Source organism: Notamacropus eugenii, chromosome 1 (assembly GCF_028372415.1).
Source record: "Notamacropus eugenii isolate mMacEug1 chromosome 1, mMacEug1.pri_v2, whole genome shotgun sequence".
Lineage (NCBI taxonomy): Eukaryota > Metazoa > Chordata > Mammalia > Diprotodontia > Macropodidae > Notamacropus > Notamacropus eugenii.
In genome coordinates, this window is record NC_092872.1 from 558,313,498 (window position 1) to 558,334,433 (window position 20,936).

Consider the following 20,936-nt stretch of genomic DNA (forward strand, 5'->3'; position numbering starts at 1 on the left):
TGAGATCATCTGTTCAAAGTTTTTGCTTTATTTTGTTTTGAATTTCTACCAATGTATGTTGGCAACTATTCTTAAATGTGTAGCCTCAGAGTTGCCTGGAATACTGAAAAGTTAAGTGACTAGCCAGTCAATAAGCATTGGAAATAATATTTGAACCCAGGTCTTATCTTGTCTCAAGAAGACAGTTGCCTATGTATTATGGCACACTGGCTCTTACAGGTCTTCTTAAATTTCATTTTCTCCACACAGTGCCTAATTCCTCATTTTTTCCTCTTCTTCATCAAATTCTACTACCTTTGATTAGTTGTACATCTTAAGCTCTTTCCCACAGTCCTACACTTCAGAAATCTGATTCCTGATCATCTCCTTCCAATTGTATTCACTTAGTTACCATGACAGCAGCAAAAATAGTTATGACGAAAAGGCGTCATCATTCACTTGCAGGCAAAATGTTATCCAGTTCAAGTGCATTCAAGCACTAGCCCTCAGGGGTATCTTATTGTTTTATTCATAAAAGAATGTTTGACGATGATACAAGATTCATACTACAACAGGACTACATTGGGCTAAGTCTTCCCATAAAATCTGTATAATACTAAAAGCAAGCAATGTATAGAAAGGCCATCTAGACTTAGTAAATGTTACATTTGTGATTTTTTGCAAAGAAAGACCAAAACTGGTTTCAACCAAATATTTTCATCTGGACTTTGCATAGGAATGGAAAATAACCTTTTTTTAATATATTGTAACAATTCAGAATCCCAGTACGTTTTCACAGAGAATCTTCAAGACACAGGGAACCATAAAAACCCCAGCTGACATCTCTTCCTTTCTTTTTTTGCACAAACAAGACTTGCCAGAAAGAAGAGGCCATTCAGAGGTCACCTTGGCTTAGAACCACAGCTCTCTTCATTCCCAAGAGGAGAGATTTTTAACCTGTGATCCATGGAGCCCCAAAGGATTATCAGAGAAATTTTGGGAGATCTGTAAATTTGGATGGGAAAAAAAATATCCTTATTTTCACTAACCTCTAACTGAAATTTAGAGTTTCCTTCTATTATTCTAAAACATTATTCTGAGGAGCAGTGTATAGGTATCATCAGACAACCAATATAGTCCTTGACTCAAAAAAGTTGCTTGCTCTAGATGATTTTTTTTCATTTTTCATCAGATTTGGTGTGAAATATTCTGCAAAGACACTTGAAAATTGGCAGCAGCAATCTTGAGTATAGTGTAGAGTTTGATGTTTTCTTTGGATCTTGAAGACAAATGAATTCTTCAGGAAAGAGAAAATTTAAAATAGAAAGGTGGTAATGGGAGCAAGTTGCCATATGGTAGTGGTTCCCAATCCTGAATTAAAACTCAAATTAAAGGCACTGAGGGGGTCTAGGTCTACAAAAGGCTCAAGAGGGAGCTTCTGAAATGTTTTGAAGAAGGAGCTGAATATATCTGAATTAGATGTTTCCTGAGCCATAGGTATATATAGTCAGTGGGATTCCTCTCCCAACCCCATCCTTTTCCTTCTCTCCATTCAGGAAGCAGAAAGTCCAAATCTAAGAGATTAGCCATGGTGGCATCTGGCCTTTACAAAATTCTCCTAGGTTAGCTTCTAAAGTTTTCCATAAGGTCAAAGCCTTGTGAGGATAAAGCTGGGAGTAATGGGTAAAAGAAACACAATTTGATGAAAAGAAGAATGAATTTGAAATCAGGATATCCTAGTTCAAATTATGAGTTCTGCCTATTATTATCTATGTAACTTTAGGCAAATCATTGTTACCCTAATTAGCTTACCTCCCAGTTTCCTCATCTATGACTTTAGAGGATTAAACTAGATGATTCCTAAAGTCCCTTGAACTTGTGGGGAATAGGAACTGTTTTTCCATCTTGTCTTAGACACTTGCTATTTTTGTGAGTGTTGGCAAATCACATAACATCTTTTCAGGCTCAGTTTCCTCATTTGTATGTACATAAAATGTTTACCTAACCTTAAAGCTCTAACATGTAACATAAAAATTCGAACATGAAATGTTGGCTATCATGATGATTATTATTTCCCAAATTACAGAGAGACTGCTTTAAGCTCAATATGTGGAAAAACTTGATAACATTAGAGCTGCCTAAAAGTGGAATGGGCTTCCTCAGGAGAAGTGGGTTTTCCAGCACTGGGGTCTTCACACAGACAGATGACTACTTATTAAATATGTTATTAAAGGGATTCCTGTTCAGGTATGGTGTTGAATTAGATGAAATCAGAGGCCTTTATCACCCCTGAAAGTCTGTGGTTCTGTGAATAGCCACAGCTGCTTCTGTGGACTTTTGAGCAGTATGCTCTTCTGTAGATTCAGATAATATTGTACCAAAAATACTAGCCACCACAATGAAACTTTTAAGTTCCATGGAGACCTAGAACCCAGGATTTGTTAAACCATATACCAAAGTATAAACTATTGGCCTTCTGACTATCTCAGAGCTCAAATACCCATAATTGGATAAGTTTAACCTAACATTCTGCCAATCAGTTTCATGGAGGAGATGGTGCCTGAGATAAATGTTAGAATATGACCATGCACATGTCCATACTATATATTGCCAGAACATTCTTCCTCTTCATAAAATATCTCTATTAATGTGTACTGTTGCCATTTCCTGGTACAAGACAGATCCTGGACCCTCAAAGTTTTGGAGTGAGCACAAGCTCTGAAAGGTCCCAATGTGCTAGAAAAGCTTTAAGTGTATGTGTAGCCATGAACTATATATCTGCTTTGTGCAAGGATTAGCTTAGCCAAGTATGAGTAGGTTCATTGACTGCAGAATTATTTTGACCAGAGAAACTCGTAAAACCATGCACATGTGTTAATGCACTAAAAAGGTTGTGATCTCATCAGTAGGAGTACCCACACAAGGAAATCATGAGTCTTTGAGATCTTAAAGGATGATTTAGTTGACTATAGCATATTTGTTTCTCACTCTTATTATAGGCAACCCTCTAAATAGCATAGTCTTGATCATGAAAATCTATTCTTCTCCAACCAGGCAATATTCCTCAGGGTCATATTAGATGGAACTGGAAAACTACAATGAGGGGAGCCCATATTCATGGATATGTATAAACATGCTGTAGATCTCAGTCTATTGATTCTTAAAGCTAGTAACTTGCTCTGAGTCTCTAATGAAGTTAACAACAAAAAATTTCTTCTTGTCCCTCTGTTTAACCAAAATGTTTAGTGATTCTCCTAAAGAAGCCAGATATATTTGAGATAGTTAGACAATGACAATAATCATAGTGATAAGTACTTCTAAGAATTTTTTTTAAAAATACTTACTTTTCTCTTTCTTCGCGGGATCTTTTCAAATTCAGCATACCTTCTAAAACACAAAGTATATGTCAAATGAAAGTTCAGAATATCTTGAACATATCTTTTATAAAAGTGCTCACAAAAGCTCCTCCTTGGGACACTAATAACTTGACAGACACAATTATAACTAAACAGTGGGGGGATGGAAAACCTCAATGGTGTGGATGTTTCAATGGCTTAGTATCTTTGACCATCAGACCAGGAAAGGAAGACATAACAACATGAAAGGCAAATATGCTTGACCACAATCCTCAATCTTTGCAGGAAACACCATTGAGGGTAGTGAGATAAAAGGGGCTTAACTGTGGCATAAAGGATTTAAGATGGAAATCATGATGTCATTACCTACAGAAACTGATAGAGTCTGAGGAAGCTGCTAAGGCAGTCTATGAAACCATCTTTCTAGAGATTTGTCCAAATAGGATGGATTTTCATGATCAGAGGCTTTCCTATTTATAATATGAGAGAAATGGACTAAATAATCTCTAGGATCCTTCCCAGCTCAAAATCTTATTTTTAAAAAACCCCTTTAATAATTTAGGCATCATCTGGTCTGAAGACAGGGACAGGGCTCTCTCAAGATCTCTTCCAATTCTAAAGTTCTCTCTCATTTTTCCTCATCAAAGTCCCACAAACACATTCTACAGCTGGGAGAGATGCGAAAATGATAATCCTATATTTCACATATATATATAAAATCTCCTGTGTTTATAATCACTGAAAATTTAGTTATAAACTTTTCCAAAATGAAAAAAAATCATGCTGTACCATATTATAGAATTATAAATTTAGCTCTGGAATCGATCTCAGAAATCATCCAATCCAACCCCTCCACTTTAATGGTTAGATAATTAAGGCACTTCAATGATTCTTGTATATTGCATGTGAAACACTTTTTGCCACATGATACCCAGCTTGAAGAGCAATTCTTTCGTCCTTTTTTCCTGTGAATATTAAATGCACCTTAATCTCTTAATTATAGTGTTTGGCCACAAAAAGTAATCTCAATTTATGGTCACATCTGTATTGTCTTCTTTGGAGTATAAGCTTTGTAAGGCTAGAGATCCTGATGTTTTATTCATGCCTTCACTCAATGGTCATTTGCTAAGTACTTACTATGTGCAAAACACTCTGCTAGGGACAAGAGAAACTACCAAAATAATTAAGATATGACTGATGCCTATGCTCATGTGGTACATGTACAATCCAGTAAGGGAGGTAGGGATTTGACACATGTACAAATATGTAATAACTATATGAGTGCCATCTATATGATCTCTATCCATACAACCTTAATCAATACTAGAATATGCTCAGTATATGTGCGCTGTGCTTTTAGGATGCATTAAGCATATTTATATGACAGAGATAATTTTGTTCACTTTACCTTAAGCTTGAATTGGATTCCCAGTAACTGACATCTATAATCTTCGCTATCGATTTAACATAGTCAGACGTGGTTGTCTCTTTGTAGTATAGCTTGTCAGATGTATACGTGTGTATAATATCTTACAATGTAAGAAAAGTATATATATTTTTATATGTGCAAGATACATGACAAAGTATAAGACATGCCATGCATATAATACATGATGTATTATATATGTTATTTACATATGTATATGTACATGATATCTTTTAGATGCATATCGCATGTGCATATACATCTGGCAAACTATACATACAAGTATAATTTTCTCTTTGAAGTATAGCATGCCAGATATATGTGTATAGACATATAGATATTTCAAAGATATATGTATGTATATATATAAGATGCATATGTATATATTTACACATATACCTGTGAAACTATGCTGCAAAGAAATATCAGATTTGTCTGCATACTTATCAGATGAATATATATATAATGTAGACATATATACACACATAAGTGTGTACACACACATACTAAGTATATAAATTGGTATTAATTGTAACAAAATGTTTTGAGATAATATAGAAGGTGAGTACTCCCAAATGCTTCCATCCTTGACAGTCACTTTTCTGCCAAAGTATATGTGCTTAGAATCCAACTGTTTCCTCATCAAAATTTTATGTTTATCTGGTCAATTCAAGGTGAAAAGTAATTATTAAGCACCTCCTATATGCAGCGCATCATGCTGGGCAGGTGGGATACTAAGCAAAAATTAAATTGTCCCTGCCCTATAGGGACATTAAGAAACTTGACAGAAAAAATAGCCATAGGAAAAGTCTCCAGCAAACCCACTAATGCTTCCACTATATTTCAAACACACCAATCAAAGTCAAGCAATCTGCTGCCCACAATTCCACAGAGAGGACACAGAAAAGTAAATACAAAGTAATTTCAAGAGGTGGAAAGAGTACTAAGAACTCAGGAAAGAGCTCATGTCAGAAGCAGCACCTGGGATGAGTCCTGAAGGAAGCTACAGATGATGGATAAGAGCCAGGGGTGAGAGTAGAACACCCTCACCTAGGCATAAGGAACTGGATAAGGACTGATAGAGTGTCACGTACATCTGCGTATGCATGTGTATTATCTAATCCTCACAACAATGGGCAGGCCACATAATCTTTTCATTTGCTTTTTTTACAGATACTGAAACTCAGGGAGGAGATTGTATCTAGACAAAGGTTATGTAGGTATTAGCAATACTGAGATTAGCGCCTGTGCTAAAGGTCAGTTCAGTTTACCACATCATCACTTGGAGAAATATGTCTTAGAGCTGGAAGGAAGCTTAAAGCCGGTCCCATTATTTTACAAATAAGTAAACTGAGCCCCACAGAAGTTGTGACTGGCCCAAGATCACATGGGTAATAACTATTAGAGAGAGGATATGATGGAGCCTTTAGATTCCAAATCTGGTGCCCTGCCACACAAGCAAGCAAGGGGAGGGGCAAGCTCGAAAAGAAGATAAGTTTTGTCAAGCAGTCAACTAGCATTTACCAAGTGTCTGCTGGGTTCAACATGTATTAAGTGATATGGCTATTTTAAAAAAGGTAAAAAGCTATCTCCGCTCATAAGAAGCTCATGTTCTAGCAAAGCAGTGGAAAAGGCAGGGAGAAGAATACATAGTGAAAGGACCATTAGACTGAATTCTACAGCCTCAGCTGAAGGCAGCTAGGTGGTACAGTGGATAGAGTACCAGTGCAGGAGTTAGGAGGACCTGAGTTCAAATCTTACCTCAGACACTTGACACTCACTAGCTGTGTAACCTTGGGCAAGTCACTTATTTGCCTCATCCTGGGTCATCTCCAGTTATCCTGATGAATATCTGGTCACTGGATTCAGATGGCCCTGGAGGAGAAGTGAGGCTAGTGACCTTGCACAGCCCTCCCTCACTCAAAACAAAGTCAAGTGCAAGTCATGTCATTATTTCTCTGATGGCATGGTCTTCTTCGGCAACAAAGGATGAACATACAGCCTCAGCTAATCTTGTAAGTACAGTATTTGCACAACACCATCCCACGACAGGAAAGACACAGTCAGCAATCAGCTAGTCAGTCAAGGCAATCGGTGGTTGACAAGACATATCTGAGCTTGTCAGGCAGGCTGGCAAAGGTCCCACCAACTTGGCTAGAAATCAAATTACCAGAGGACTAACCATCAGGAGACTCACAGCACTAGGCTGCCTTAAAGAGATTTTATTGCAAAAATATTACCTAGCCTAAAGTAGATAACATAAAATAACGTAGGCCAACATGACGACAGGATCTCCCATAGAGAAACCAGCCCTGGATACTGTGTCTACAATGGTATTTCACACTCTCTAAATGTACTTTCCACTCCAGAGAAGGCCCTTCCTGAGCACAACTGAGCTAAATAAATATATAAGCCAATCACCCACACACACGGACTATACTACAAATAGGCTGACCAACCTAAAATCATCCATCCATTGCCACAATCAGAGAGAAAATGACAGATATTTTTCTTTCTTTGATAGAATGACCATTAAGAAACTTGACAGGAAAAATAGCCATAGGAAAAGTCTCCAGCAAACCCACTAATGCTTCCACTATATTTCACACACGCCAATCAAGGCCAAGCAATCTGCAGCCCACAATTCCACAGAGAGACTTTACAGGAACTGCTTAACTCAGCAGAGACTGAAAGACATGAAAACCCATCACATGGTGAGAATGAGGAGTCAATGCCTATTTGTTCTAAATTACACGAGATACAGGCTAAAGCAAGGAACCCTCAGGTTTGGCATCACTGCAGGCCAGTGTGAGGCAGAGAGCTAGGAAGTGATCCAAAGATGCTGGTATGACTGAATTGCAAGATAGAGTCATAAAGGCAGAGCAGTGGGGGAGAAAGGAGAGTATTAGCTTTTATGTCAGGAGGCCTAGATTCAAGTGTTGGCTCTGTTGTTACCCTTTGATACAATCTCTGGTCATCTCTATGCAGGTATCCCCTTTCAGTAATGCTGTTTACAATCCATCCAGACTCTTGTCCATGCCCTCCCCAAAATCCTGCAGAAGGCATTAAGCCAACAATGTGCTGGAAGCTTTCCTCTTGACATTTCATTGATACCAGTGGTATCTTAACACTTAACACAGTGCCTGGCACATAGTAGGTTGCTTAATAAATGTGTATTGACTAACTGACTGACGAGTGGAGCATGCAGCTGCTGTCCAGTGGTTACTCCTTGTTCTTGGAAACAGAAAAGTCATCTTCTCTCTTTTAGTTCCCTTATTTGTAAAATGGAGATAAATATATGTCTATAAGCCAATTTATAATGTTGCTGTGAGGAAAATACTTCATAAAGTGTCATGTGATTTCTTTAACCAGACCTGCAATTTCATTGATATAAAGAACTCCCAGGAAGGAAACTCCCTTTGCCAATTCAGATAAGCACTTGCTCTGCCACTTAAGAATTTGAGAGATGCCTGGGGCATTATAACATAATGTCATTTGCCTACCGTCACAAAACCAATCAAAACCTGAACCTAGATTTTTCTCTGAGGCTGGCTTCTCTATCCACTATCTGTCTGATTTGCCTCTCAAGAATAAATATCCAACCATTCCAAAGCAGGTAAAATGTTAAAAAAAAAAAAAAACAACAACTCTCAAAATAGGTACCCCTTCCATTATGTAAAGATATTGTTCTATTAAAATCCTACTCCAGCATCTGAATGGGAGTTAAATCTGGTTACTTCAAGATACTCTACCAACAAAAATAGAAGATATCTCAAATGTAGACTACACCCCTGAAGTGAGGACTTTTGAAAAGGAAAAAACATATATAATTAGTACCAATTAGTGTTAATAATAATTTCTCTAAATGGGTTATATTATTTGAATTCTCACTGTACAGTCCCATCTGAATGAAAACTATCATGTTACAAATTTTTTTACTTCAAATAATGCTGATTCAAATACATGCATCCATTGTAGAAGATTCATTATTCACACTAATGGTGACCTAGCTATACAGGAGAGACAGAACCCTGAACAAAGGCCACACTCAGATTTTATACATGCCAGTTTAGGAAGAAAGGATAGCCTATATTCAAACCAATATAATAGTAGGATCATACATTTCAAGTTAGAAGGAGCCTTAGAGTTCATCTAGCTAGTCCAAGCGCCTTATTTTAGAGATGAGGTATTAAAAAATCCCATGGAGATTAAATGAGTTTGTCAGGTCATACCAGTAACAAGGAGCCAGGATTCAAATCTAGGTCTTCTGATTCCCAGTCATGTGCCCTTCCTACTATTTCTTAGTACAGTATATTTAAAGTTACTTAACCAAAATGCATAGTCTGGGTGGCTAGCTTGTGTACTCCATGTGTAATTCAAGATCCTGATGTGAGTTTGACTCCCAATTAAATCTTAAAAAACAGTCCTTCTCCTTGATGTAAGTCAACAAATCAGTTAAGATGAGGAGCCATGTGATGAGTCTGGGATTTTGAGCAATTCAAGGGTTTACTTTGGAGTTTTCAAAGCTTACAGTTTTGTGCTGGAAACTAGCCTCACCTAAGGTTAAAGCAGTGACTGATATAATTGTTCATCATTAAACATACATCATATGAAATTCAATTCAATTTAACCAACATTTATTATGCCCCTACCACATGCCCAGCACTGTGCTAGAGGACGAAGACATTACAAATGGCACAGCCCTTGTCCTCAAGGAGCTCGCAATGAACGTGGTGAACATGACTTTTTCAGAAATAAGTTTGAGACATTACTAGCAGAAGTGCAGTAGGGTCAGAGAGAGAGAGAGAGAGAGAGAGAGAGAGGGCCAGGCAGAGCACTCTAGGAAAAATCAAGGAGAGAAAAAAACATGTCACTTGAAACTGATGAGGGAAAGCTTAATAGAGGAGGTGATCCATGGAGAGAAGCCTTTCAATAGACCAGGTTGAGAGGGGAGTGTACTACAGGCATGGAGAACATACAACCTTCATGAATTCAAGCCATTGAATAGAACATACTGGAGAACAGCTAGCCATCAAGTTTGGCTGGAACAGGGTAGGGAAAGAATGGTGGAATGAAATATAGCTTGAAGAGCAGGTTAGAGCTAAATTGTGGGAAGCCTCGAATGCTAAGCTAAGGAACCTGTATTTTATCCCATACATTTTTTTAGTAGAGATTTGGCATTATCAGTCCTGTGTTTTAGGAAAATTGTATTAGTAACTCTATAGAGAATGACTGGAGAAGAGAGAAAATTGAGGCAGAGAAGGAACAGGGATAAAGACCGGATCTTTGATTTTTTTTTTTGTACATGGAACTACTGAGGAAATGCCTTCTACCAGTAGAGGTTCACATCTTCTCTGCAACAAGAGGTATTAAGAGGTTAAGTGACTTTCTTAGGGTCACACAGTCAATCTGTGAAGGAAGTAAGACATAAATATCTTTCTGTACCTAAGGCTAGCTCTCTGTCCACCACACCACACCACCTCCTGGCTGGAAGAAGAAACCAGTCAAAAAATTATTACAAGGCAAAAAACTCTGAAAGACTTAGGACCTCTAATCAACACAATGGAACCAACCACAGGTCCAAAGGATTCATGATAAAACACACCATCCACGGATGGAGAGGTGATGGACTCAGATCGAAGTATAGACCTTCTTTTGGACTTGGCTAATACAGGAATTCATTTTTCATGACTACAAATATTTGTAACAAGTTTTGTTTTCTTTGCTTTCTCAATGGGTGTAGGGAGGAAGTAGAAAGAAAAACTCGGGATTGAAAATAAAAATAGAATTTTTAAAAGTTTTACAAATTTCAAAAGCAAAAACTAAAATTACAATAGTCTAGGTGACAAATGAGGGAAGAAAAGTTGTGATAGTCAGATAACTTCAATTATATTCTCACTAGCAGGGTCACAAACAGATGTTTTTGTACTTAGAACAAGTAGGGACTGCTAACTGGATGGGGAAGAAAAATAAAGCAGGATGAAGTCAACTAGAGTGTTGCTTCCAGAAGCAGGAAGTATACCCTAAGACAAAGCTTTTGTGAACTGCCCCCTGTAAATTTTTGTCTCCTAGGACAAAGAACCTATGGCCCTGACCTGGTTATTCCTCTATTCAATAGGTACTAAAGCTCTTAAATGAACAAAGAGAGAGCATTTGTTTTCCTGATGTTTTCTTAACCAGTTACTATTCAAAAAAAAAAATAAATCAAAGAGAGTTTTCCAAGTTCATTTCCTTCTTATTTGATAGATGAGAGAAGGAAGATTGAAGTTTGCTCTCCACTCAAAAGCCTATCATAGAAAGAAAGAGAGGACAAACTGGGCAGAAAATGTATTCTAAATTAAAGCATACTCTCTAGGAATCTATCTGCTTGGCTACAGTGAAATTTCCTTACAGATACTTCATCTGAGATTCTGTCCTCACCCCATAAATCAAACTGCTTCATTACATTGCTTTTAAAGGACAGTTACTTACAAGTAGGGCTCTCAGGAGAGAGATGAGGAAACAGGCTCCTGGGTTGCATGACTATTAGTGCATGCCGTTGGGGAAGCAACTGTAAACTCAACTGGCTAAGCTTTTCTGCCTCAAGGTAAAACCATTAGGCATACCTCATGCATGACTTTACAAGAGGAACACTGACCATTACTCATATTTAATTATAAGCTCCTATTTGACTTAGTCTATAAGCTAAGCCTCAGAGTGACCGAATTATCAAAGGAAAGAAAAGGCAGTTGTCTTTCTTATAAACAATGGGATTGGAATTCCTTGGTGTGTGCCCCATATTCCCAGCACCTTCATTTCCATAAAGATTCTCATAAACCTTATCCAATGAAACCATTTTAACAAAGTGTAGCAACAGCAATAAATCATAGTTTTATTCAGTATGGGTACTGTCAACCAGTGTAGGCTCAGAATTTCAGATGAAGCTAAGCAAGTCAACTTAAGAAGGCGCCATTTTAAGGTAGAAAGGACAGAGAAAAGGAGTCCTGGGTTTTTGTCTTAATTCTGTCACAAACCAGTTATGTAACTTTAAGCAAATTATTTCTCCTCTCTAGCCTTTAATTTCCTTATCCATAAAATGAGTGGGTTAGAGTAAATGATCCCTAAGGATTCTGCCAGGTCTAAAATTATATTCTTGGTTATGAAATTGGCATTCCCATTACACTTTGGACCACCTGCAACTGTGATTCTTCTGAAATTGTAGTGTTCCATGATTCCCAGCTATATAGCCATGATAAGGAAATAGCAATGTTAAAGAATCATCTTATTTAGTTAGCAGCGTGTCTTCAGCATACTGCTACGCATACTGAGATGTGTAAGTAATAAAGTAATCTTGGTTCCAGATAACAGAAGACAAAACTCAAATCCCACCTCTCAGAGAATCAGTCTAGAATGCAGAATGTTTGTAGACATCATCAAAGTCATTCTGTGGGTCTTTTTAATTAACTATGTTTTGCTTTTCGAAAAAAAGGTAAATTCGATGGTAGGGTTGGGGGGAGGAGAATACTTGGAAACAATTATGGTGTAAAAAACAAAAGTCTTCAATACATAAGAGATGTGACATAGGACTGGAGAAGGACAAATATTGTCATGATTTTCAAAAAAAGAAGAGTCTGCAAATTATAAGCCAGTAAGATGGACATAATTTCTTGGGAAGATTTTTGAGCAGGTTATTAAAGAGACAAGTAATGAACATGTAGAAAGTGAAGTTATTTAAAATAGCCTGTATTGCTTTATCCAAACAAATCATTATAACCTTGTTTCTTTTTTGATTGATTACTTGATTGGTAGATAAGGGGAAAGATATACATATAGTTTACCCAGAGGGTAACGAGGAATTTAATAAAGAATTTCATGCTGTTATTGTAGACACGATGGAGAAATATGGGCTTTATAAGGATACAATTAGATGAATTCAGAACTGGTGGAATGCTAGACTCAGAGAACAATTCTTAACGGTTCAATGATAACTTGGAAGGCAGTCTCTAGTGGGATGCCTCAGCGATCTAGACTTGGTACTATACTACGTAACACTGCTATCAGTAACTTGGATGAAGGCATGCTTTCAAATTTGCAAATTACACAAAGCTTGGAGGGACAGCTTACATACTGAATGACAAAGTCATAATCCAATAAAAGAAATTAAACTAGAGGTACTGTAGCTGATGCAATAATCCTAAAACTCCAGTTGTTAAAACTGATCATGTCATTCCCCTGAACAAAAATCTCCAGGTACAGTGGAAAGAATGCTGGCTTTGGAGTCGGAGATTCTCTACTAAAATGCTCACTGATAGGGTACAGGATCTGGGAACCCCTTTGAACTCTCCTTGAATCTTCCCACTTGATCCGACATTTACCTGAGGTCATAAGCTTTCCATTATCACATGCCCAAATCTTTGTTACCCTTAACCTAGCCTAGCCCTTCATTGTCTGTTATCTCCAGGTAGCCTTCAGCAACTCCCACCCTTAATCCCATTCTCTTGGTTCTTGGTGTCAGACCTCCAGTCACCCCAGTCTACAGACCACTCCCATCAAGACCATAACTGGATCCCTTCTCCAGTCACCTCAAACTACTTGACCACCCCTAGATCCCTTCCACAGTCTTTCTGTATATAAAATACATCTTGCCTCCATGAAGGCACTCAGATTCAATCTGGACCACTTGTCAATATGGGCATCATAAATGCTCAGATTCTTTAAGAGTCCACCCAGTATGGTGAATCTTTAACAAACTTTGTTTTTCTTTGGCTGAAAGGCTTGGATCAAATTCAATTTGGGCAGGACCTAAGGTGTGACTATTTTGGGATCCCAGCACCCCTAAACCTCAACACTCACTATTCCACTCATTACTTGGGAGTTATTGGATGAGTGACTTAATCTCCCTAGCCTTTAGGCTCCTTGCCAATAAAATGAGAGGGTTGGCCTAGGATAACTTTTAAGTCCCTTCCAGCTCTAAATCTACGATGCTATGATAACTTTTGCCTCAGTCTTCCATCCAAAATGTCACAGAGAAGAGAAGAAGTCATCCTATGTGCTAAGCGGATCCTCTCTGAAGGCTGTTTTAGGATATGGAGGACAATCAACCAAGCTGAGATACAGATGGATCATAATCTGTACCAGTGGAGTATGACCTCAAATCAATGAATTCATGGACTCATATGAGCATCATCATATGAGCATCTATATGTACCCTTCAGAAATCTACAGTCAACTTTTTGGCTTAGGAATGAAAAAACTATTTTATCTTCAGTCATAAACTTATCGTGTTTAATATAGAGAGAGGTATAAAATGACAGAAAAAAAGCAGGAATATTTGAGGAATCATTTAGCCCACCCTGTCCCTCCCTTTTCCAAAATTGGGAGTAGGGAGCAGGGAGCAGAAATAAAGTCTTTGGGAGTAAAGTGTAATTTTTTTTCTCATTTTTCTCCCATTGTTCCTGGGCCTTCATGACTGCTAGCCCTAGCTCTGCTACTTACTTGTTTTATGACCTTGTAAGTCACTTCCTCTCTGTGGCTTCAGCTCCTTCCTCTTTCAAATGAAGGAGTTGGAATTAATGGTCTCTGAGGCTCCTTCCAACTCTTAACAATCTATCCCTAGCCAAAGAGCATATAGTTTTCAATGATGACTTTAGATATGCACTAATAAAGTGAGTACAATGCTAACACTTTATAAGATGTTTTTCTTGTACTCAATGAACACTAGCACTAAGCCAAGATCAGAATGACTTATCCAAACAAAACGTCTTTTACCCTCACTACATTGTGTTGAATTTTATGACTATGCATTACATTAAATGGGAAATAATGAAAACAGAAAAGCAGGGCAGAGATTTGAAGTTCAGTATTGCTTATTCATAAAAACATGCTCAGTTTGAATTCAAATTCATTTTTCCCTCACTATACATAAATAATCCAAAAACTGTGGCAAATCACAGAATCTCAGAGTTGGAGGAGATATCAGAGGACAACTAGCCAAACATGCTTGACCAAGAGATGCAGATTAAATATTAAATTCATAAATATTTTGAACAATAAGAAAAACAGCATCCTTAATAGATGGTTCAGAAAATTACCTCTAAGTCCATTTTCCTAAATGCTTCTCAAACAGCAGGGGAAGGGGAGTTGTCAAGACCCCAAGAAATAATCACCCTGAGATTCCAAGGAAGTCAAATAAATGAAAATGTTAGAAGTTCCAAAGTTGACTTGCTGAATGGAATGACTGCTTCTTCTGCCTCTTGAACTTCCTCCTTGCAAGTTTTTCCTCTCAAGTTTAAGAGTCGTCAAAACATAAAGAAAGGCATGATGGTATATAGTGGATGGGGTCCAGCCTTAGGGTCAAGAAAACTAGGGTTCTGGTCCTGCCTCAAGCACATTCCTCAAGGACAACATATAGTTGTGTGGGCTTAGGGAAATCACTTGCCTTCTAAGGTGGGTCTCTAGAACCATATAGGTAGAGAGAATTTTCTGAAGGGGAGTTCCTTACTAAAGAAATCTTAGTTCTAAACCCACCTCAAAAAAAGATGCAAAGGTATATGAACATTGATTAGTAATGGTAATACCTGTAAAACATACTACAGGCTCCTTCCATTGTAATGGTAACCACTGGACTAGCCTAAGAGCAGATGAAATGGTCATAGGACCATAGATTTCAAGCTGAGAAAGGCTTCAGAGTTCATCCAGTCCAGCCTCCTCATTTTATAAATGAGGAACTGGGACCCAGAGAGATTAAGTGACTTGTCCAATATCACACAAGCAGCAGAGCCAAGATTTGAACTAAGATCTTCAGATTTCAAATGTAGTGCTTTTTCCATTGCATTATCCTACCTCCCTAAAGAGAGAGCAATGAACTCTGACTCACTTCATGTTTTGATTTTTATCTAATACCACAGTAAGAAATAAGTCAAGAGGGCATCTGATTTCATTTCAGCCTGGAAATCTATCTCTGGACTCTAGATGCTAATATCCATGGACACTTAGCAAGTCATTAAAGAGACCAAAGATACATCCAAGTCCTTCCTACCATGCTTGTGAAAATACAAAAGAAATTTCCCTCAACTCCTGCCAATACAGTCACTCTATTCCTCATCCAAATTTAAGAAATTTTAAAGAATTTTAGAAATTTAAAGAAATTTAAGAAATCCAAACTACCATTATTTGCAAAGAAGATCATCATATTCCAGTCCAAAGAAATTCAAATAATCCTGAAAATAAATTTTTCCTAGACCCTGAAAAACAGAAGAATAAAATGTGCTTACTTTTTTATGTCCTGAGGAACCTTCTGTGTCTCCCAGTAGGGCAAATATTTAAAGGTCTCCAATCCTGATGCAACATAGTAATGATGGTCAATCAACTTATTCGAGCTATCCAGAAGATCTCCATCCATTGTATACAGCCTATAAGCACAGAAAGACGAGAAAAAATCGTACCTCCTGCTATGACATTGTGTAATACAGTTTTAATATCCTAGTATTTAATGTAACTATAATTTATGCCAAGGAAATTATGTTTTGATACAAGCAAACTTTAAAATGGAAGCAATTATGATGGCACAGTGGTTGTTATTCTATGATAAGGTGTTTTTTCCCCTGATGCTACTTCCTCTCAATTTTTAATTATTTTTTAAATCACGTACGAGGGCCAAAAGACTCTTGGGAACATTTTTAAAGCTCATGGTTGATGCTCAGTAAATGTTAAATAATAATAGCTAAAATTCAAATAAATTGCCATATGTTATTATTAACACTTGTTTGATAGAATAATACAAATTAAAATAACTCTGAAGTACTACCTCATACCTATCAGATTGGCTAATATGACAGCAAAGGAAAATAACAAATGTTGGAGGGGATGTGGGGAAATTGAGACACTGATGCTTTGTCAGTGGAGTTGTGAACTGATTCAGCTTTTCTACAGAGCAATTTGGAACTATGCCTAAAGGGATATAAAATTGTGCATACCTTTTGGCACAACAATAACACTACTAGGTCTATACTTCCAAAGAGTCCAAAGGAAAAGGACCTATATGTATGAAAAATATTTATAGCAGCTTTTTTGTGGTGGCAAAGAATTGGAAATTGAGGAGATACTTAGAGAATGGCTGAACAAGTGGTGGTATATGATTGTGATAGAATACTATTGCATCATAAGAAATTATGAGGGGGTGGTTTCAGAAAAACCTAGAAAGACTTATATGAAACTGATGCAAAGTGAAGTGAGCAGAAGAACATTGTACACAGTAACAGTAATACTGAAACGATCAACTGTGAGTTGGCTATTCTCAACAATACAATGCAAATCCAATGATTCAAAACAATTCCGAAGGACTTATCATGAAAAATGCTATCCCCTCCTCAAAGAAAGAAGTGATGGAGTCTGAATGCAGATTGAAGTATTTTTTTAACTTTATTACTCTTGGGGTTTTTGAAGGGGTCCATGTTTTCTTTTGCAACATGGCTAATATGGAAATGTTCTGCATGACTGCACATGTATAATTTATATCAAATTGCTTGTCTTCTCAAGGAGGGAAAGGGAGGTGGCGGAGAATTTGGAATCTAGAATTTTAAAAAACAAATGTTAAACTTTTTTGTTTGCATGCAATTGAAAAAATAAAATTAAATTTAAAGGTCAAAAAAGTTATTCAATTTTAAAAATATTTATATGGCAAACTAATATCTATCAATACACTGTTGTACTTTTCATAAACTGATGAAATCACATCATCTTCAATTTTTCTCAGGAAATTTTTCTCCAATCAATTATTCATTCATTCACACTGTGTAAAAGGGATTGTATTCATTGCTGGGTGAAACATAAAAATGGATATAAGTACCTTTGTCAAGAAATATAGACTGCAGTTGTGAAAACAAAACTGAAAGTACAAGTAACTCTAGAACATGAAGTATCATCAACACTATACAAAGTGCTGCTAGGAATCAAAGGATGGAGAAGTCACATCTAGTCAGGGGACAATCAGGGAAGGAAGTAGTATGTGAGCTAAACCTTAAAGGAGGAATAAGATTTCAATAGGTAACATATGGCAGGGGAAGGAAGAATAAATACTTCAATTTAATTCAATAAACATTTAATAAGTCTAAGTCCTATTTCTGGCACATAATGGTTATGTGACCATGTACAACCCACTTAACTTCAAGCAACTCTCTAGGATTATAAATTATAGATAAATTGTCAATCTGCACTGGTGGAGGCAGAATCAATTTCCCACATAGATGAAATCATAGGTCCAGATTTTTTTTTAAAGACTGTACAGTAGGTTTGGAGAATACAAACACAAGGAGAAATTCCCTTACCTCAAGGTCCTTCTACAGGTCCTTCTACAGATACATATAAGTAAACACAATACAGTTTAATGAAGACTGAAGCACTAATCGTTGAGAAGGGAGTCAGAGGAGCAGGTGATGTCTGAGGTAAACTCTGAAGGAAGTTAAGGATTCCAGGAAGTAGAGAAGAGAAAGTATTAAATTCCCCATAGGGATAATACAGAATGTACTCACACATATACCAATTGCAGCTCACTCAACATGATACCTTTGATCTGGAGCTGGGAGGAAGGACGGGGGAAAACCATACACACTGGGGAAAGATTTTCCGTTTCTGTGGACTGTCAGTTACTTCAAAAACTACAACTTCCTTCCTCAGCTTTTCATTCCTTTCCCTTCTTTTAATTCCAAAAGATGCTGGTGCAAGAGAAAGTAGGAGGCACCTCAAGTAACTTGATTGTCCTCTGCAGTCCAGAACCACTCTATAAGCCTCTTCCAGATGCTCTCCATGGTGGTACCTCACCTTCTTCAGTGACATTTCTTTTGGGTGAAGCCATTTCTGTCAGGGTCATCTGAACTGGTTTCCAGCCTTCTTCCTAGCCTCAGGAGAACTTGAGTCTACTGCTTTCCAGGCAGGGAAAAATCAAAATATTTTTGTTCCCCTTTGACTCCTCTGACCACTTTGTTTTCCATGATTCAGTTCATGCTAAGTGGCCCTGAACCTCTGGTTGGTATGCATGACAAAAGCAAAAAGGTTAAAATTTTACATTTTAAAAATATGCATGGTCATTATTCCTTAAACTCTACCACCGATGCTTCATGTCAAAATGCAGGGTTAGAGTGAAGAATACAGCTGTTTTAAGTATCTTAATTTTTCATTTTAAAAATTATTTAGCTAGGTTTGTAGTTGGGAAAAAATATTAGACAGGAAGAGACAGTGAAAAAAGTTTTTCCATATTTTGGGGAAAAGGGAAGTATTTGATTAACAATATCTCTTTGTACAGTTTTATTTTAAAGTAGCTGAGTTGTTAGAATTTTTAGTTATTTAGCTATCTTAGTTTTAAAAAATAAAAATGTTTTAGGTGTTTAAAAATAAGATATCATAGGTGCATATTCTAATGAAAATGTCTTGTACATGCCTATGATTTTAGGCTTCGATGATAGTCTTTGCAATATCCCAAAGGTAGGAGATGGAAACCTTTGGATTTGGGCATTGACACTAGCTAAATGATTATGAACAAGTTATTTTGCTTTCCTGTATCTTAGTTCCTTTAAATGTAAAATTATGATGTTAACCTAGTTCAGGGAATGGGGCATCATCAGAGGAATCATGATCTAGGGCTGGCCAAAATTGTAATGGGATGTTTCAAAAAGTAACAGGGTTGCTACCCAAAACCTCACTAGAATTTTTCAAGACTCCTACAGGGCAGGCATATCAGCCTAATTGATGTAGCAAGGTTCTCTGAGTAAGAGACAGCCTGGCAACATGTATCAAATGGATTAAATCACCACGATAATAATTATTATTGTTATTATTACCAGCATTTGCATGGTGCTTTAAGGTTTGCAAAACATCACTAATTTCATCTTCTATCCGCCCTTGTGGAGATAGTTCCAGAACCTGAGCCCAAGAGTTCCAAAAATAACAGTGCCTTCAAGACCATTCTTGTGCAGAAATACATTACCAACACATAGCATCTAATCAATAGTCATTGACAGGTAGGTAAGTCCAAGAACCCCCAATAGCCCTGCTTTCAGTCTGGCTCCAGCAGTCACCATCCCCGGGAGCAACACTTGTGAAGAAAGGGCTTGTCATTCCTGTCATTGATACCAATGCCAACTGCTAACCAACAACAAAGCACCATACAGAAAGAAGACAGAGAAGCAACATGTGCCAATGAGGGTGAAATCATTGCAATCATCACATCCTACCATGTCTTGGTAGATACAATGAAATACTCTAAACCAAAAGTCCCTGGAATAGCAGGATCACCCAGACCACTGGCCCTGCTTCCAACTTCACCCTTATAACCATCATCAAGTAGAGTACTCCTTGTGGACAAAGAATCTACCATCCCTGCCACCACCAACCAAATGCCACTGACACACAGAAAAAACACAAGAGTCCTAGGAGCAGCAGCATCCCCAAAACCACTAACTCTACTCTTGCAGTCAGTCTGGGGAAGCAACTCTTGTAGAAATTGTACCCTGGCAATTTCCTTCTTCTGCAAGCGCTGCAACCCCCATTTCTTGGGCAGCCACATCTAAAGAAGACCCAGTAAGGCTTTTCTTGACACAAAAGTCCTTGGCGCTGTCAAATGATTCAACACCAGACAATTATATTGATTTATTAATGGAAATGATATTAGAAAAGACACATTATCATCTGTTTTACCACTTTGTGGGCTCATTCAATGTGTAGACTGTCTGGTTTTTCTATTTGTATATTCTGTGCTTAAGGCAGTACTTTGTACATACTATAAATACTTAATCAATTATTTTTTATTCATTCATTCAAGCAGAAACTGAATGACCACTTGTCAGGTATATTATAGTAGGGATTCCTTTTGTGTATGGATGGACTATATAGCTGCTGAAGTGCCTTCCCTCAAATTCTGTGATTCCATCATTCTGTGATACTGTGGTCAGAAAATGGAAGTTTTTGAAAACCAGGAAAAAGAGTTTGCATTTGATGTGTTAGGTAATGGTGATCCATTGAAGATTTTTAAGTGTGAGGGGAAGAAGAATGACATGATCCAAACTGTTCCCTTAGGAAGATTAATCTGGAAGTTGTATGAAGGATGGAGAGGGACAAAACTGGAGTCAGGAGGTTGTTATAATAATCAGAAAAGAGATGCCACAGTGCCTTGAAAAAGAGTCAAAGCAACACAGGAAACCTGG

General features: G+C 37.5%; 1 protein-coding gene across 5 annotated transcripts in view; it reads right to left on the reverse strand.

Annotated features, from left to right (window-relative positions):
• The window catches only part of DCDC2C (doublecortin domain containing 2C), a 188,322-nt gene that overhangs the window by 119,401 nt on the left and 47,985 nt on the right, over positions 1–20,936 (reverse strand). For all 5 annotated transcript variants that reach the window (XM_072634294.1, XM_072634296.1, XM_072634295.1 and 2 more), the window contains exons 5-6: positions 16,014–16,151; positions 3,324–3,366 (exon numbers count right to left, since the gene is read on the reverse strand). In XM_072634294.1, the coding sequence (XP_072490395.1) occupies positions 3,324–3,366; positions 16,014–16,151 (181 nt within the window). The remainder of the gene's footprint in view (positions 1–3,323; positions 3,367–16,013; positions 16,152–20,936) is intronic.